Genomic DNA, 15,887 nt, shown 5'->3' on the forward strand with positions numbered 1-15,887 from the left:
TGAGTGGTTGCAGATCCCAAAAGCTGCGGCAAAATGCTTGCGCTCAGCTGTGCGTCAACCTCCACCTTTTCGTCATAGGGGACAGCAGTGGAGGGAAGGTTCTTTTCATTACTACTCCTCCTTTGGAAGAACGAGAGGAGCCGCCAGTCAAAGGAGTCAGCGTAAAAGTACCCGTGGTGGTCGGGGAAATAGGGGTACCAAAGCCGCTCAGGCAGCTGCCTCTTTGCCTTCAGGCGCTGCCACAGCCGCTCCAAAACGAGCATGAAGCCATGTCCCATTCTTAGCCGGTTGGGGGCAGACTGTCTCAGCATCTCGAAGAATGGCAAGCTGTTACTTTGGAAGCGTGGGTTCTGGATACAATAGCCCACGGCTACTGCCTTCCCTTCCTAAAGAGGCCTCGCGACAATCCACCAGGCAATCTTTGAAGCTTCCTGATCCGCTCCTTGTGCAGGAAATCTTGACCTTGCTGGAGAAAGGTGCTATAGAACTAGTGCCTTTAGCGGAGAGGAATAAGGGATGGTATTCCCCCCATATTTTTTGATTCCAAAGAAAGACTGGGGATTGAGACCCATCTTGGACTTGCGTTGGTTGAACAAACTTCTCAGGAAGGACAAGTTCAAGATGGTCACTCTTTCTCAAGTCCTCCAGGCCCTTCAACTTCAGCATTGGTTGGGGTCTCTGGACCTACAGGATGCTTACTTTCATGTGCCGATTCATCCAAAGCAGAGTACCCGAGGTTTGCAGCTGGCGACTCACACTATCAGTTTCGGGTCCTGCCATTCGGATTGACCTCCGCCCGAGTGTCTTCACCAAGCTAATGGTGGTGGTGCTGGTGGCAGCATATCTCGGGGGGGATGGGGGATTCATGTCTACCCGTACCTGGACGACTGGCTGATCCGTGCACATTCTCCCGAGCAAGCGATGGATCATCTCGGTCTCACCTGCCGCTCCCTCCACAAGCTGGGCTTCTCCCTCAATTTCAAGAAGTCGCATCTGACACCTTCCCAACAGCTCCATTACATCGGGGCTGTGTTGGACATGTCCTTGGGGAAGTGCTCGCCTCCCAAGGTGAGGGCTCATCACATTGTGCAGATGGTGGACGGGTTTCAACATGCCCAGTCTCTCCTGGCTTTCGAATTCTTAAGGTTGCTCGGCCTCATGGCATCCTGCATTTTTCTGGTGCCAGAGGCCAGACTGAGGATGATATTCCTGCAATGGGTCCTCAAGATGCAGTGATCACAATTCTCGGGCAAGATGTCTGATCCCGTTCAGATTCCACTCTCGGTCTCCCAGGATCTGCTCTGGTGGGCCAACGAGGGGAACCTGATGAAGGGGTGGCTGTTTTGGCAACCGTGGCCGGAGTTGACAGTTGTAACGGACGCTTTACTTTCTCCATCCAGAGGTCAGGACTCTCAACCTTCACGCTTGGTATCTGAAAGGTTGAGGTATAAGGATTGGGACCTCCCGGATGACATAATGGTGGTGTTGCTTTCGGCCAGGTTGCCAGCAACAAAATCCCTGTACTGTTGCCATTGGTGTACGTTTTGCTACGGGTGCAGAGGACAAAATGTTGATCCTTTTCAGTATTCCATTCCCATGGTTCTTTCTTGCTTTCTTTGGCCCACAGGGGCCTTCAAGTAGGTACCATTAAGGGTTACCTGGCAGCGCTGTATCTTCAAGCGCTCGTCTGAAGAATGCTCTTTCAGATTCCTTTGATTTCCCAATTTCTTAAAGGACTCGCTAATGTGTTCCCGCCGTCCCCGTTCCAGGTGCTGGTTTGGGATTTGAATTTTGGTCTTGAAATTCCTGATGGGTGCTCCATTTGAACCTTTGCACTCTTGTACTTGAGACCGTTTTCTTTCAAGACAGTGTTCTTGGTTGCGGTTACTTCCGCTCGCAGAGTAAGTGAATTGAAGACACTTTCATCTAAGCCGCCCTTTACAGTGTTCCTCAAGGATAGGGTTGTACTGAGGGTACGTCCTTCCTTGCTACATAAGGTAATATCTGAATTTCATTTAAGCCAGAAAGTGGTTCTTCCGTCTTTCTATCCTCCTCCTCATCCTGGTAAGGAAGAGGAGCAACTCCATAGGTTGGACACTAGGAGAGGTTTGAGCTTTTAGATTTCTAGGATGTCCAGGGTCAGAGTGGACGATCAACTCTTTGTGGGGTATGCTGGACACTGATTGGGCCAGGCTGTTACCAAACAGACCTTCTCAGGTGGATTATCCTCGCCATTACGGAATGTTACCGATTGGCGGGCAAGGACCCTCCTGAAGGGTTGCATGCTCATTCCACCAGTTGCGTGGCTACTTCCACAGCCCTGCAGCGGGGAGTTCCTATAAGGAATATTTGTAACACAGCCACATGGGCTTCTATCCACACCTTTTATCAAACATTACTCCCTCGATACGCTCCATTGTCAAGATATGACCTTTGGTAAGGCAGTTCTTTATTCTGCCATCTGATGGTGTATGCTAAATTCTTTTCCCTCCACCATTTTCTGGTACTGCTTTGGGAGTCTGTCAAAGATGTGGAATATGTTGGACACAATCCTTTCGAAGAACAGGTTATTTACCAACTGGTAACGTTCTTTCGACTGGATGTTCCTCCAACGTCTTCCACATAATCCTCCCGGCCTGTCCCTCTGGAGAATTTCCTATGCTATTGCAGCTTATGTTCCCTCAAGGCTATGTGCAGTCAAGCAGGCATTGGATATGTGCATGTCACACGTTATAGAGGAAAAAACATAAACTGAGGCTACGGGTGCTGTGCGTCCTATTTATAACATCCGGAACGTCGCCCTTGACGGAGACCTTCAAGGGACATCGACTCGAGGCAGGACGCCCCCTGCCGAAAAAGTTTCCGAATTACACAGATTTGGACATTACATGTCAAAGACGTGGAATAAGTTGGAGGAACATCCAGTCGAAAGAACATTACCAGTTGGTAAGTAACTTGTTCTTCTGCGACAGGGCTTAGTGTGCACTTGGGGAGTTATGTGGCAAGAGATCACTCTTACAGCTCCAGAGGGCCCCTGAGAGTTAATGTACGCCTCATACCATCAGCCTGTAATCTGGTTACGTTTCGTGCTTTAACAGACATTTTCTTACAGGCATCTCGACCCAACAATCTGGGATTCTGGACAAATGGCCTAGGTAGGTTGCCCAAAGGTTTTATCCCCTGCCATAGTCCCACCGGTAGTAGATAGCTTGGTGGGAAACAGAGGAGATTTCTCAATCATTGATATTGCGGCACAAAGGGCATCCAGTGCCTCCTCCTCGTTCCCTGTTGCAATATTAACCGAGTCCTGGGAATTAAAGACACCTAGGTCACGTCAGGCGAATCGTAAATCGTTGTCACTGGCTCACCCCTTGCCCTATGGATATCTTGTGGGTAAGGGCCAAGTGTGGAAGCCATCTGCACCTCAGGAGGAACATGAAGGGCAACCCAAGAAAATGAGTAGGTCTGGGAGTGAACTGACTAAGTCTTGTGCTCCACATTTAAGTCCTTAGCGTCACCATTTTTTTTTTGTTTTAAGTCTCACTGATCAGAAGCAATTACTGAACAGAGGGGCCAGCAAGGCGTCCAATTTGGAGGTTAACTCATTGAGATAGGGTATGAACGGACCATATTTTCCAATGGGGCCCTTGTCATTACTTTGCCCCATGGTTACAGGTACGTAATCGGGAGCTCCAACAGCCTCCATTTCCAAGGTGAGAGCAACCATATTAGAGCTAGTGGACCAATTGTTCAAGTTGTCGGCTCTATCCAAATGAGAATTTCTTTGAATATTCCCTTGTAGAGGCCTGCAGAGATTAAGTAGTGACCCGTTATTATCCAGGGACTGCATGGAGCATGACAACAGCACACAGGATTCACCTTCCACACTAGATGTATGTCCCACTAGGTTATTTATAGGAACGTTAGATTCCAGGGACATGCTCCCCATATTCCATGTGGGAGAAGTGAAGGGAGCCAAAAATAAGTGTTTGGGTGGAGGTATTGCCTACACCAGCAAAACATCCATAGATTCTTGGTTGACTGGGAGGGAGGCTATTCCCATTAATCCTCAGTCTTCCCCTTTTTTTGTTCCTGGTGCCTCTTTGTGCACTTTCCTTCAGAGGGTCTGGCAACGTACACGCTTCCCTCTCAATAACATGTCGCTGTGTACGCCTTGCCTCCTGTCAGATTTAGCCTTCTTGTGTCCAGGTTAATGATATTAATAAGTCAGTTCTTTAGCGGCAGATTTAAAGTGCACAGAGCAGGCTTGGCACACAGTGCTTTGGGAACTTTAACATATGGAGCTGCGGCTTGCTATATGGAGTCAAGCCACCCCAAGGAATAGAACAGTCCAGGTCATTTGTACAGCAAACTTACTCAAGGTAATAGCAAGACAAGTAACCGGAAAAAGAAGTCATTAAGCAGCAGTCAGTTTGAACCTCCCCCATGCTGTAATATCACTCTTCGATCAGTAATTCAGACGGTCTAAGCATATTCAAAGACCCATCAGTCCGCAGTCACCAGCCCCCGTAGCACAAATACAGTATAGAAGAGTAGCAAATGCGGCTAGCTGTAGGCAGGAGGGGGCTCTCACCTGATGTAGGATAACTGTGCACAGTCCGTGGCCGTTCGAAGCAAACTTCCCGGGCAATCCGAACCGGCCCCCTCCGTCGACCACAGTGGTGCTTGTATTACTGCCTCCAACAGGATGCTCATTTCATTCCAGGGGAGATACTTCATGTGGGGGGCACAGCTGTCAAAGATGTTAGCCCACCTTCAAGTGCCAGGACTGACGAACTCGCTCACGGCTTGGTGCCCGCACCCAGACACCAACACACTCAGCTGCACTCCGCCAGCAGCTCTGCCTGCTTGGATAGGCTTTTATGCACAGCCTCCATGGTCACAGCCACTGAAGACACTCCAGTCTGTCAAGCATGCGTCTTCCTCGCAACCAAGACACTCCGACGTACTCCGCCACTGCTTAGAAATGTGTTCTTAAATAGTCAGTGTTCAAAAGGAAAATCACAGCAACTCGAGGAGTCGCCTTTAGAAAGCACAAGCTGTAAGGCCAATGCAGGTAAGTTGAGGGTAAACTTGGTGTATGGTAAAATCGCACTCCCAAAGATGGGAACCACCCCAATGGCAAAAGGATAAAATACCCCAATCCTCACAGTACCTTTTTTAAATGAAGTTGTTCCAGCTGGTTGCCTTCACAATGCAATGCAGCAGACCCTTGTTCCTGGGAACTTGGTCGTGGTGTCGAAAGGGAGGACGTCTGGTGGGCCCCTGCGGCAGCACTCGAGAGTGTGACTCTGCAACAATGAATTTCTATCGATTCAGCGGCTTTGTGGTTTTGGTACCAGTTTCTCAGCGCCAATGAAGAACAAAAAGCTCTGGTTAGGATTTCCTTGATCCCTCGGTCCTGCACTCTGGTGAGAGGACTCTGGATGCGGATTTCTTGTTTCTGTATGGTACTCTGGATGCCCACGAAGATCTGTCTGGATTTGGACTTTGGAAGGCAATGCACTCACAAGTGGTCGAGGTATGGTATTGGGCTTCTGCAGGCTTGGAAAGTTGCAGCAAGTCGGGGGTTGCAAGAAAAATAGTTTGTCTCAAGGCCAGTTGGTTCCACCAGCCTAAGGGAGGAAGTTGTCCTTTACGGGTCTTCCTTGTCGACTTTTAAAAACTGGGTCAGCAGAGTTGCTGGGCTTCACTGGGCACTTTGCGGTCCAGGAGGGTGCCGCTGGCGTCTTTTCATGTCTTCTGCTTCAGATGTTGTCCTCTAGTGGTCGACTCTGCTTATCCCAAAAATCTTGCTTTTTATCCAAGTTCCCATTATTCCGAGCCCTAGGCTGTCAATCACCCAGTAGGTGGCTGTCCTCTTGGACAGCCAGCCAGCCAATCGGAACTGGTTTCACTCAGGCACACCTAGAGACAAAGGACATGGAAGTTTCGCGACCCTCCCTCACTTCCTGCCTTTCCAGACACACTGGAGCATGGACGTGCTTCAGGGCTGAAGCCCGCCAAAGGCAAAATGCACAAAGGACTCAAACCTGGTTCAAACAGAGTAAATGGCCAGAAGGAACTAAGTGCCAAGAAATGGCTAAAAAGATGACCGGTCCATTTTGGGAAAATAGTCACCCTTGGGTGCTGTACTGCAGCTGAGAAATCAGCCTGCAGATACATGGCACAAGGTCGTAAAAAAGAAACTACTGCCACCAGCCATTCAAATTAGTGTAACAAGCTGCATGAGAAGTGGGAAAAGGAGTTACTCTGTAACCCCCCTCAGCACTCCACATAGGGTGGCATGTGCTGGACCCACATAAGAAAAGTTGAGTAAGACAAGTCATCTTACTATTCTTGGGAACAGTAGTTCACCGAAGAGAATGTTTTTGAACATTAAGAGGAGTCCAAAGGACTTGTCAGTGGCACTGCACAAAAAGTGCTGTGGGTCACTATGCAAAACGCAGATGCCTATGGAGTATACCAGACTTCATTAAACAGTAAGAAACCAAAACATCCTAGTCAGAAAAAACCTGAGGGAGTGGGGGGGAAAAGGTCCCACTCACTCGAGAGTAAAAATTCAAAAGTCTTGATTCCGGCAAAAGAGCTAGGGTTCTCTAAGGTTAAAGGGAATTGGTATAGCAATGAAAATTCTCCCCAACAGTCCTGTGCACGCCTTATAAACACTTCTCCTGTACAGCTAGTATCCACGGGCAATTTGTGCATCTGGTAAGTTCTCAGGATTGGCCTGCCACCTAGTGCAGCACAGCACTCTAGGCATTTGCCTACTGGCTATTTTCATCACTTTTTTAATTGACTTGGGATAAAAAGAATCCCATATGTAGCTCTTTCCTTCAGTCACGACCACTGCAAACACAGATAAAATACTATTACTACACTAGTCCCATTTTATGTTCTTTACTTTATATCCCAACAGCCAGTGTTCTTGTTTTTTTTGCTGATATCCTTTAGTCTTCCATTTTAGGTACACTGCTTCTTCATGCCCCATGCTTCGAAGTTTGCCAAATATTGCACACTTGTGTGGGACTTGTACCAAGATTTTACATTGAATTTATCTATGATTTCTGGTTTGGAGGAGGACGTCTAGAGCTTCCAACTGATTAGCAAGGGGAATGTGCTTTGTCGTCCCGTTTTAATTTGCAATGTCTAATTTCCAAAACCAGCTTCATAAAAATCTGCACCTGTTCTGGTAAGAGTTTTGGAGTAGTATCATTTGACTAAGCAATTCATGTAATATTAGTATATGATAGCTTCTTACTTTTTGACTTTTTTAATGTAGTTTTCAGTTGGCTCGTTTAGTATCAAATTAATGTGTTTTTCTTTTTAGGATCTTATGACCTTTAGTACAGAGTCACCAGAAGACCGTCTCACACCATTAAGCAAACAGGTATTTTAATACAATTTTATGGAAGTTTTATCATGCATTTACACTTACTTCAAAGGAGGACTGGAATGAAAAATTGTTGATCACCGCATTTACAAGACTATATTGAAACCAGCAAGCATTTTGCAGATGTGGGAGCATGTGTACTGTCTTGTCTGTCTTGTGTGTGCCCTGAGACCTTCGGCAGAGTTGGTGCATTGCGAAGAATTAAAATAAATGTTCTGCAACCATAGGGTAGTATTTTCACTGTGACTAGTCCAGGGAACTCGCCCCTTCTCCCCAAGGGGAAGCCTCCCCATTTGGGAGTAGAGAGGCAAGTCTGCTACGCAATACCCTCTAAGGGTCAGGGCAAGCAGGAGCCCACTTGGGGGTGAGTCACCCTCTGGGGACAAGGAATGCCCAAGTCAGGGTTCCAACTTGTCAAGACCCAAGTGTTTCTTGGTTTTACGGGACATGAAGCTGGTAATAATATGCAAGGCTCCTTTAAAGTCTACAGCTGGGTTAGTGACCTGTATGCGATTGCATCTCCTGAAGAAAATGCTGACCAATGGAATGATCTCCTCTCCAGGGAGGAACATAAGACCATCAGGAAACAATCGAGAGGCAAGAGCATCTGGTAGAGAACACAGAATGGTGGCCCATGCTGAGGAGGGAGGCGGTCAGGCTGAGGGAGGAGAGCCACACAGAGGGCATGGTAGGTGTGGAGCGAAGGCTCCACAAGGAACCCTGCTGCTATAACTAAGTTGGAGACCCCAACCAGGAAGGGTTCGCAGATGCAGGAAGTGCACCACCAAGTGACCAGAAGAACCAAGGTCCTGTCACCTGAAGTACCAAAGAGGAGGAAGAAGAGCTGCAGAGCAGACTGCTTAGACTGAAGAGGACTCCAAGGCATGCCATTGCCAGAGAACCCAGGCACCACTGCCAAACCTTGATGCGCGAGAAGAGGTATGCGGTTACAGTGGTTGATTTGTTGGAGGGCAGTGAGGGCGACACCAAACGGGACCATAGCCCACCTGTGGCTGAGAAAGTGAAGACCCCACAAGGGGGGGTAAAAGTGCAGCATTAAATAAGGCTAGCCAAGCCTATAACCCCATGGGGGGCTGAGAAAGTGAAGATCCTGCAAGGGGATGAGAACTGTAATTTGGGCTGAGCGATCCCATAGCCCACCCGGGGCATGGAAAGTGAAGACTCAGCAAGGCATTGAGAAAACTGGAGTAATGAGCAGAGTGAGCAAAACGTGAGGACTGCGCAAAGGGGTAAACGGTCTGCATTAAATAGGGCTTGCTATGCCTGTAGCCCAACGGGGGCTGAAACTTTAAACCCTACGGAGGTTTAAAGAAGTTGTTACATAGCGGTGGGCCAAACCATAGCCCATGCAGACTGGGAAAAAAGATATCCCTAAAGGGGGGTGTCGGAAGGAAACAATAACGCACAATACTGAGTAGGCCCAAGTTGGAACTATCTTAAGATCCACACATGGGGAACTTTGTTGGTACCTTTGTGAATATCGACCCTTTCATGTTGCAAGAATGCATTCCCGGAAAATGGGTGTACTGGACAATTTTGGAATTGCTTGAAGACATGGTATTCAAAACAAAGACATTTCTTTTGCTTTCTGGATTTTCTTTTACTTCAAAGCCTGGAACTGAAAAACTGAACATTTTAGGTGGAGGGTCCAATAACCAGCCACCAATGATATTCCAAAAGGGGGATTTTGCGGAGCTAGATCAGTTTTATGCTTAATCCCCTCTCCTAGTGAGTCCTCCTGTGCTTTTTGCAGGACTTCTTGACCTTTTAATTTGTATTCTGAATGAGTAGAGCCTTTCCCCCACCCCCCACACCTCCCCCCTGCTCATTCATTCTCGTGCTCTGACTTTTGGAACTCAGTTCTGTTTCACCTCTTCTGAGAAGTATGCTTTCCTCCATATGTCTTTAAAGCAGTACCTACGTGCAGTGTTGCTGGGGATCCTGTAGGGTCTCCTTTGAGACGCTTTCCTTCAAAACTACTGTTAGGGATAGAGGGATACTTTTGTATCCTTCCTAAAACTTGATCTTCTCCAGCATTGCATCTTTCATAGATTCACCTGCTGTGAATATTCCCCGTTGTTGGGCTGGGAATCCTCAGTAACATGGAGCAGTTTAAACTTAAACTTTCAGTCCCTTTTTTTTGCTCTAGCATAGTAATTTTTCGGTGATACTGCCCACAGCCAATAGGAACACCTCCCTTACCTCCTCACCTGTTGGCCACCTTCAGATTCTTTACTGCTACTTTAGTGTAGGGAGTCCTCAAAAATCATCTCCAACATTTCTATTAAGTTGCAATGATAAACTCTCATGTAATCTTTTATAGCTTTTATTAAGCTATAAATAACATTAAGACCCTCAGCAGTGCCAGCACAACACTACCAAGGCAGGATCTAAAGCAACTGACATAAATGGAACACCAGCAAAAGTAAACACAAGTGTCATAAACCTATTTAGAACTGTATGATGAGCTGATGACATAATTTTCCAGCCATCATCAATATTGTACACAAGCTTACACAAAGCTCATAAACAGTGGCTTTTGCTGACCAGAGTTATTAGCAAGCTACATAACACATAGCCCTCCATTCATTCAAAACACACATACCCTTAACTTCTCTTCACAACCGCAATCCTGTCCTTACTCCACACCTGACCTCCAACCACACGAACAGCACCTCGCATCACAGCTACAGACCTCACAGGGTCAGCGTACAAAGACCCTCCTTTCTTTTTTATAACTCCCGTCTTTATCCTTGGCATAACTCCACATTCAACTCTCAATTCCTTCTTACCTCTTCTCATATCCTCACGCAACACCCACTTTCTTTTTCCTCTTCAATTCTTTCCTCACACCATCCACCATATGGTCACTTTCTCTGCTCCTACCCAGCCATGGTGGACTAAACACTGCATTAGGCTTGCAACCTCCCATTAATTCAAATGAACTCATACCCGTAGTGGCATGAGGAGACATTCTCAATGCAAACAACCTTTCCTGTATGGCAACCTTTCTGTCGCATCCAGTTTCCACAGCCATTGATATCCCTTCCATTATATGTCCATGCACTCTCAACAAACCCATTAGAGTCAGGATGATAAAGAGCTGTCTTCTTATGTTTAACACCACATTGCTCTAAATATTTTACAAAACATCCTCCTACAAACTGTGGGCATTGTCAGTCAAGATACTCTCAGGAATGCCCTCCGAGAAAATACTTCCTGTAGCTCCCTCACTTCACATGAAATCTCACAATACTAAATTCACACCAACGCAAAAACAGATCCACGATAACTACAACAAATATTCCTCTCCCATAGCCAAGTTCCACTGCACCCAAATATCCATAGCCACATTTTTCCACACCGCAGAGGGAACATCAAACTCCAACATGGTTTGTTTCTCGCTTCTTCTCCTTTTCCCACTTTATTGCACATCTGACACTCTTAACAACCTTTTCTCAACATCCCTGCCAAAGCCAGGCTACCAATAATCACTTCGCAGGACGCCCTTAGTCTTGGTAATTCCTATGCAAACCTGCATGTGCGGAATCTATAACTCTACCACAAATCCCTTTGGGAACCACAGCACGCTCTCATCTAAACACCACATTGTCCACCACACTCCATGCATGCCTCACTTCCCAAAACTGCCTTATTTCCTGACCACCTTTCACCCTTCTTGGCCACGTACCCGATTCAACATACGCCTTAACCAACTCCAAAAATTGGTCCTTACCAGCCTCCTCCAACCACTCCTCTTTGGTCACAATACCGTCTGTATTCACAAACACCATTTCCATCTCTTTTCCTTTGTACTCTTTATCATTCTTCACTCTCAATCTGGACAAATTATCAGCAGGATTAATTTCTTTGCCCGGAACAATCTCAACCATAAAATTGTGACACTGCATCCGTGTAATCCACCCAGCTACTCTCCTAGACACTTAGTCCAATCCCTTATTCTCCAATATTTCTTTCAGGGGTTTGTGGGCTGTGCATAAAAAAAAGGTACCACACACACAATTTCAGAACTTTTCCATCGCCCATTAACATGCTAGGGCTTCCTTCTCCAAAACTGAGTATCGAATTTCAGAATCCCTTAAACCCCTGGACGCATGAGCAATTACACTTTTGAGGGGTTTGGGTCCTCCGACGTATTCCATATCTATGACAGTAATCACCACAGCTGTGCTGCTTCGGAAAATCTTTCGGCGTCTGCATCCTGCGTCGATGACGTCGATACGCCGTCCTCGAGGACCTCCTCCGACGGCCGATGTCACCAGATGTTATAAGTAGGACGCCCGTAGCCTCAGTTCCGTTTTTTCCGTGAACGTGTTCGCTTCGGAGATCTCGGCGTGCCTCGACTCTTTGGAGTTTCTGTTCTTTCGGTTCCTCGAACCTGATCGTTTGCGAAGTTTATCGGAATGTCTTCCTCTTCTTCCACCCCGCGTCCAGGCTTGAAGTGTGGGGACTGCAGGTCCAAGATGTCGGTGACTGACTCGCACGACGCCTGCCTCTGGTGCCTCGGGGAGGCCCACGACACGGATGATTGTGTCGAATGCCAGTTGCTTACGTCCAAGGCCTTGTGGGGGCGTAAGAAGAAGCTGTCGGTCGGTAAGGTGTCCAAGCCCCGGAAGTCGAGGTCCACTGGGCTTTCGACAGACTATTCGAGGGGCGACTCCGCATAATTGTCGTAAGTCTAGGGGGTCTCTGTCCCAGAGTGGGTCCCTCCACTCCTCTGCCTCTTCGAGGCACTCACAGAAGCGCCGTCATCGGTCACCTTCCTCGTCGGAGGACTCGGCCCGTCGGCGGGTCGCTTATCCCACCAAGCGTTCGTCTCCAGAGGAATGGGCTTCCTTCGGTAAGGAAAGGTTGGCGATTCTTGAGTCGCAGGGCTCCGGTCCGTCCGCGCCCCCGAGGGGTCGACCGTGACCATACGAGACACCGCTCGTACGCCTTCGGGCACGGGTGGTCGGCACGATTCACGGGAGAGGTCCCGCTCGGACAAGGGGAATCGTTCTAGTCATGCCCGTTGCAGGTCCCGGTCCTCGAGACTGCGAAGTCTTCGAAGACATCGATGCCTGCAGCGCCGAGGTCGTCGACTGACTCTCTCGAGGCCCCGCCTCCGAGGAAGTAGTCTACGTCATCGACGCCTAGGCTGTCGAGACACGCTCGGGGCTCAGCCCTCGAGGCCTGTGTCGATGCTGTCGGCGCTGCGCTAGACGTCGACGCTGATTCCCTCGACGCCTTTCGAGGCTGTTCTGTCGGAGGTTCCCCGTGGCACAGTGGAACCCCCTAGAAAAGCTCAGGCCAAGGCAAAACATGTCTTTCTCCCTTATTCTGGGCCCACTTTCCAGCCTCTGGATTGTATTTCTGAGGTGGAGGAGGGTTCTGAAGATGGGTTGGTTCCTGACACAGTACCAGATGAGATTATTTTTGGTCATAGCCAGATTGAGGACCTGTGTCAGTCATTGCACGATGCCAGCGGTCTGGACACCTCTCCGGAGGTGAGTTCTGTAGGCCTGAGCCTGGCACCCATGCCGAGTCTTCGTACCGGCGCCTTATGTCGAGGGTCACAGACTATTTGGGGTGGTCTGCGCCCCCAGTACATTTTTTTTGCAGGATGACCTCACGGATATCCTCGACCAAGGTCCACCCACTGACCCGGTACTGCCATTTCATATGGCCTTGCAAAGAAGGGTGGCAGCGGCCTGGACTGCTCCGGAGAGTCTCCCGGCAGTGAGCAAGTCTTTGCCGTGAAAATACCGTCCAGCCAGTAGCGACCCCTGCTACTTGAAAACGCACCCAACTCCGGAGAGTTTGGTGGTGCAGGCGGCTACGGCCCCAGCAAAGCAGGCTTCTTATCCTACCATCCCTCCCGATAGGAACAACAAGCTTTTGATGGCTGGGCGAAGAAAGTGTTTTCTTCAGGGGGTATGGCTCTTCGGCCAACTCCGTATGTGCTTTGTCACGTTTCATGCACACTCTGTGGAACTGTATTTCCTTAGTGGCTGAACATATTCCCGAAGGGTACGAACGGGATGGTTTTCTTGCTATTATTCAGGATGGCAAGGATGCCATGTGAGAGTCTGTTCAGTCGGGTCTGGACATGGCAGACTGTGTCAGCCGGTCCATGGTGGCGAGCACCGTAATACGCAGGTTTGTGGGGTCGAGGAAGTCGGGGTTTGCTCCTGATGTACAAGCCAGGCTCCTCAACATGCCCTTTGATGGTGAACATCTTTTTGGCAGCAAGGCTGATGAGAGCCTTGAGAGGTTGCAGACCTCAAAAGCTGCAGCGAAGTCGTTGGGCGCAGCAGTTCACCAACCTCCGCCTTTTCGTCCTAGGGGACAGCAATGGAGAGGAGGTTCCTTTCGTTATTACTCATCCTTTGATAAAGCGAGAGGTGCTGCTAGTCAAAGGGGCCACCGTAGGAGTGCCAGAGGTGGAAAACAAGGTACTCGAGGTGCCAAGGCCGCTCGGGCAGTTGCCTCTTTGCCCTCAGGCAAATGAGGTGCTGCTCAGTCATGAGGCCATGTCCCATGGTTCGCTGGTTGGGGGAAGGCTGGCGCAGCATCTTGTAGAATGGCGTGCCATTACTTCAGATGTGTGGTTTCTGGAGATCCATAGCCCACGGCTACTGTCTTCCCTTTCGGCAGAGGCCTCGCGACAATCCACCAGGGAATCTCTCTTTGAAGAGTCCGGATCCGCTCCTTGCGCAGGAAATACAAGCCCTGCTGGAGAAAGGTGCCATAGAACTGGTGCCTGTAGCGGAGAGGAACAAGGGATGGTATTCCCCTTATTATTTGATTTTGAAGAAAGACTGGGGATTGGGACCCATCATGGACTTGCGCGGTTTGAACAAACTCCTCATGAAGGACAAGTTCAAGATGGTTACTCTCCCTCAAGTCCTCCAGGCCCTTCAACTTCAGGACTGGTTGGTGTCTCTCGACCTCAAGGACGCTTATTTTCAGGTGCCGATCCATCCCAAGCACAAGAAGTACCCGAGGTTCGCGGTTGGCGACTCGCACTTTCAGTTTCTGGTCCTGCCGTTCGGATTGACCTCTGCCCTGAGGGTTTTCACCAAGCTCATGGTGGTGGTGGTGGCAGCGTATCTCAGGAAAGTGGGGGATTCACGTCTACCCCTACCTGGATGATTGGTTGATCAGGGCGCGCTCTCCTGAGCAAGTCCTGGATCATGTCCGTCACCTGCCACTCCCTTCACAGGCTGGGCTTTTCCCTCAACTTAAAGAAGTCCCACTTGACTGGAGCTCAGGGGCTCCAGTACATCGGAGCAGTGCTCGACACTTCCCTGGGGCACTGTTTTCCTCCCCAGGTGAGGGCTCGCCACATTCAGCAGATGGTGCACAAGTTTCAACATGCCCAGAGTCTCCCAGCTTTCGAGTTCTTGAGGTTGCTCGGGCTCATGGCATCCTGAATTCTTCTGGTGCCAGAGGCCAGGTTGCGGATGAGATCTCTGCAATGGGCTCTCAAGCTCCATTGGTCACACTCCTCCGGCAGGATGTTGGACCCCGTTCAGGTGCCGCCCTCGGTCACCCAGGACCTTCTGTGGTGGGCCGTGGAAGGCAATCTGATGAGGGGGGGCTCCGTTTTGGCTACCCTGGCCGGAGGTGACGATCGTGACGAATGCATCCCTCACGGGATGGGGAGCTCATGCCAACGAGCTGACAGTCGGCGATCATTGGTCTCCGTCGGAGTCCAGACTCCATATCATTCTGTTGGAGCTGAGGGCCGTCAGGCTTGCCCTGAAGGCTTTTCTGCTGACTGTATGAGGAAAGAATGTCCTGATTCTGACGGACAACACGGTGGCCATGCACTACCTCAACAAAAGGGGGGCAGGGTCACTTCCTCTGTGCAGGGAGGCGATGCAGCTCTGGTTCTGGGCCATCCAGCAGGAAATTTCGATCTCGGCAGTTCATCTGGCCAGAGACGAAAACGAGATGGCGGACGCTCTGAGCAGGCAGAGCACGATCTCTCACGAGTGGGAGCTGGCTCAGGAGATTATCCTGGAGATCTTCGCTCTTTGGGGGACACCTCAAGTGGATCTCTTCTCCTCCAGTGTCAACCGGAAGTGCGAAAGGTTCTGCTCGCGGGAATTTCCTCCGAAAGGAGCCTTGGGGGAGGCGTTCGTGGTGGAGTGGTCCTTCCCACTGCTGTACGCGTTTCCTCCAGTACCAGTCATCCCGCAGGTGCTGCAGAGGTTACGGAGGTTTGGTTCCCGGATGATCCTCATTGCTCTGGCTTGGGCCCGGAGGACGTGGTACCCGGACTGTCTCGACTTGTCCATCTGCCCTCCACGTCGTCTTCCCTACCGAGAAGATCTGCTCTCATGGGAGGGAGGGTCAGGTTCTCCATCCAGAGGTCAGATCCCTCAACCTTCACGCTTGGCTTCTGAAAGGTTGAGGTATAAGGATTGGGGCCTCCCTGAAGACG

At 49.5% G+C, this 15,887-nt stretch overlaps 1 protein-coding gene across 1 annotated transcript in view; it reads left to right on the top strand.

The window, feature by feature from the left end:
• WDR75 (WD repeat domain 75) overlaps positions 1 to 15,887 on the top strand; it is a 552,173-nt gene that overhangs the window by 449,191 nt on the left and 87,095 nt on the right. Inside the window, exon 18 of the mRNA XM_069615630.1 lies at positions 7,352 to 7,411. Within this exon, the coding sequence (XP_069471731.1) occupies positions 7,352 to 7,411 (60 nt within the window). The remainder of the gene's footprint in view (positions 1 to 7,351; positions 7,412 to 15,887) is intronic.

The sequence above is a fragment of the Ambystoma mexicanum genome, chromosome 9 (genome assembly GCF_040938575.1).
Source record: "Ambystoma mexicanum isolate Mex_15411 chromosome 9, UKY_AmexF1_1, whole genome shotgun sequence".
Taxonomy (NCBI): domain Eukaryota; kingdom Metazoa; phylum Chordata; class Amphibia; order Caudata; family Ambystomatidae; genus Ambystoma; species Ambystoma mexicanum.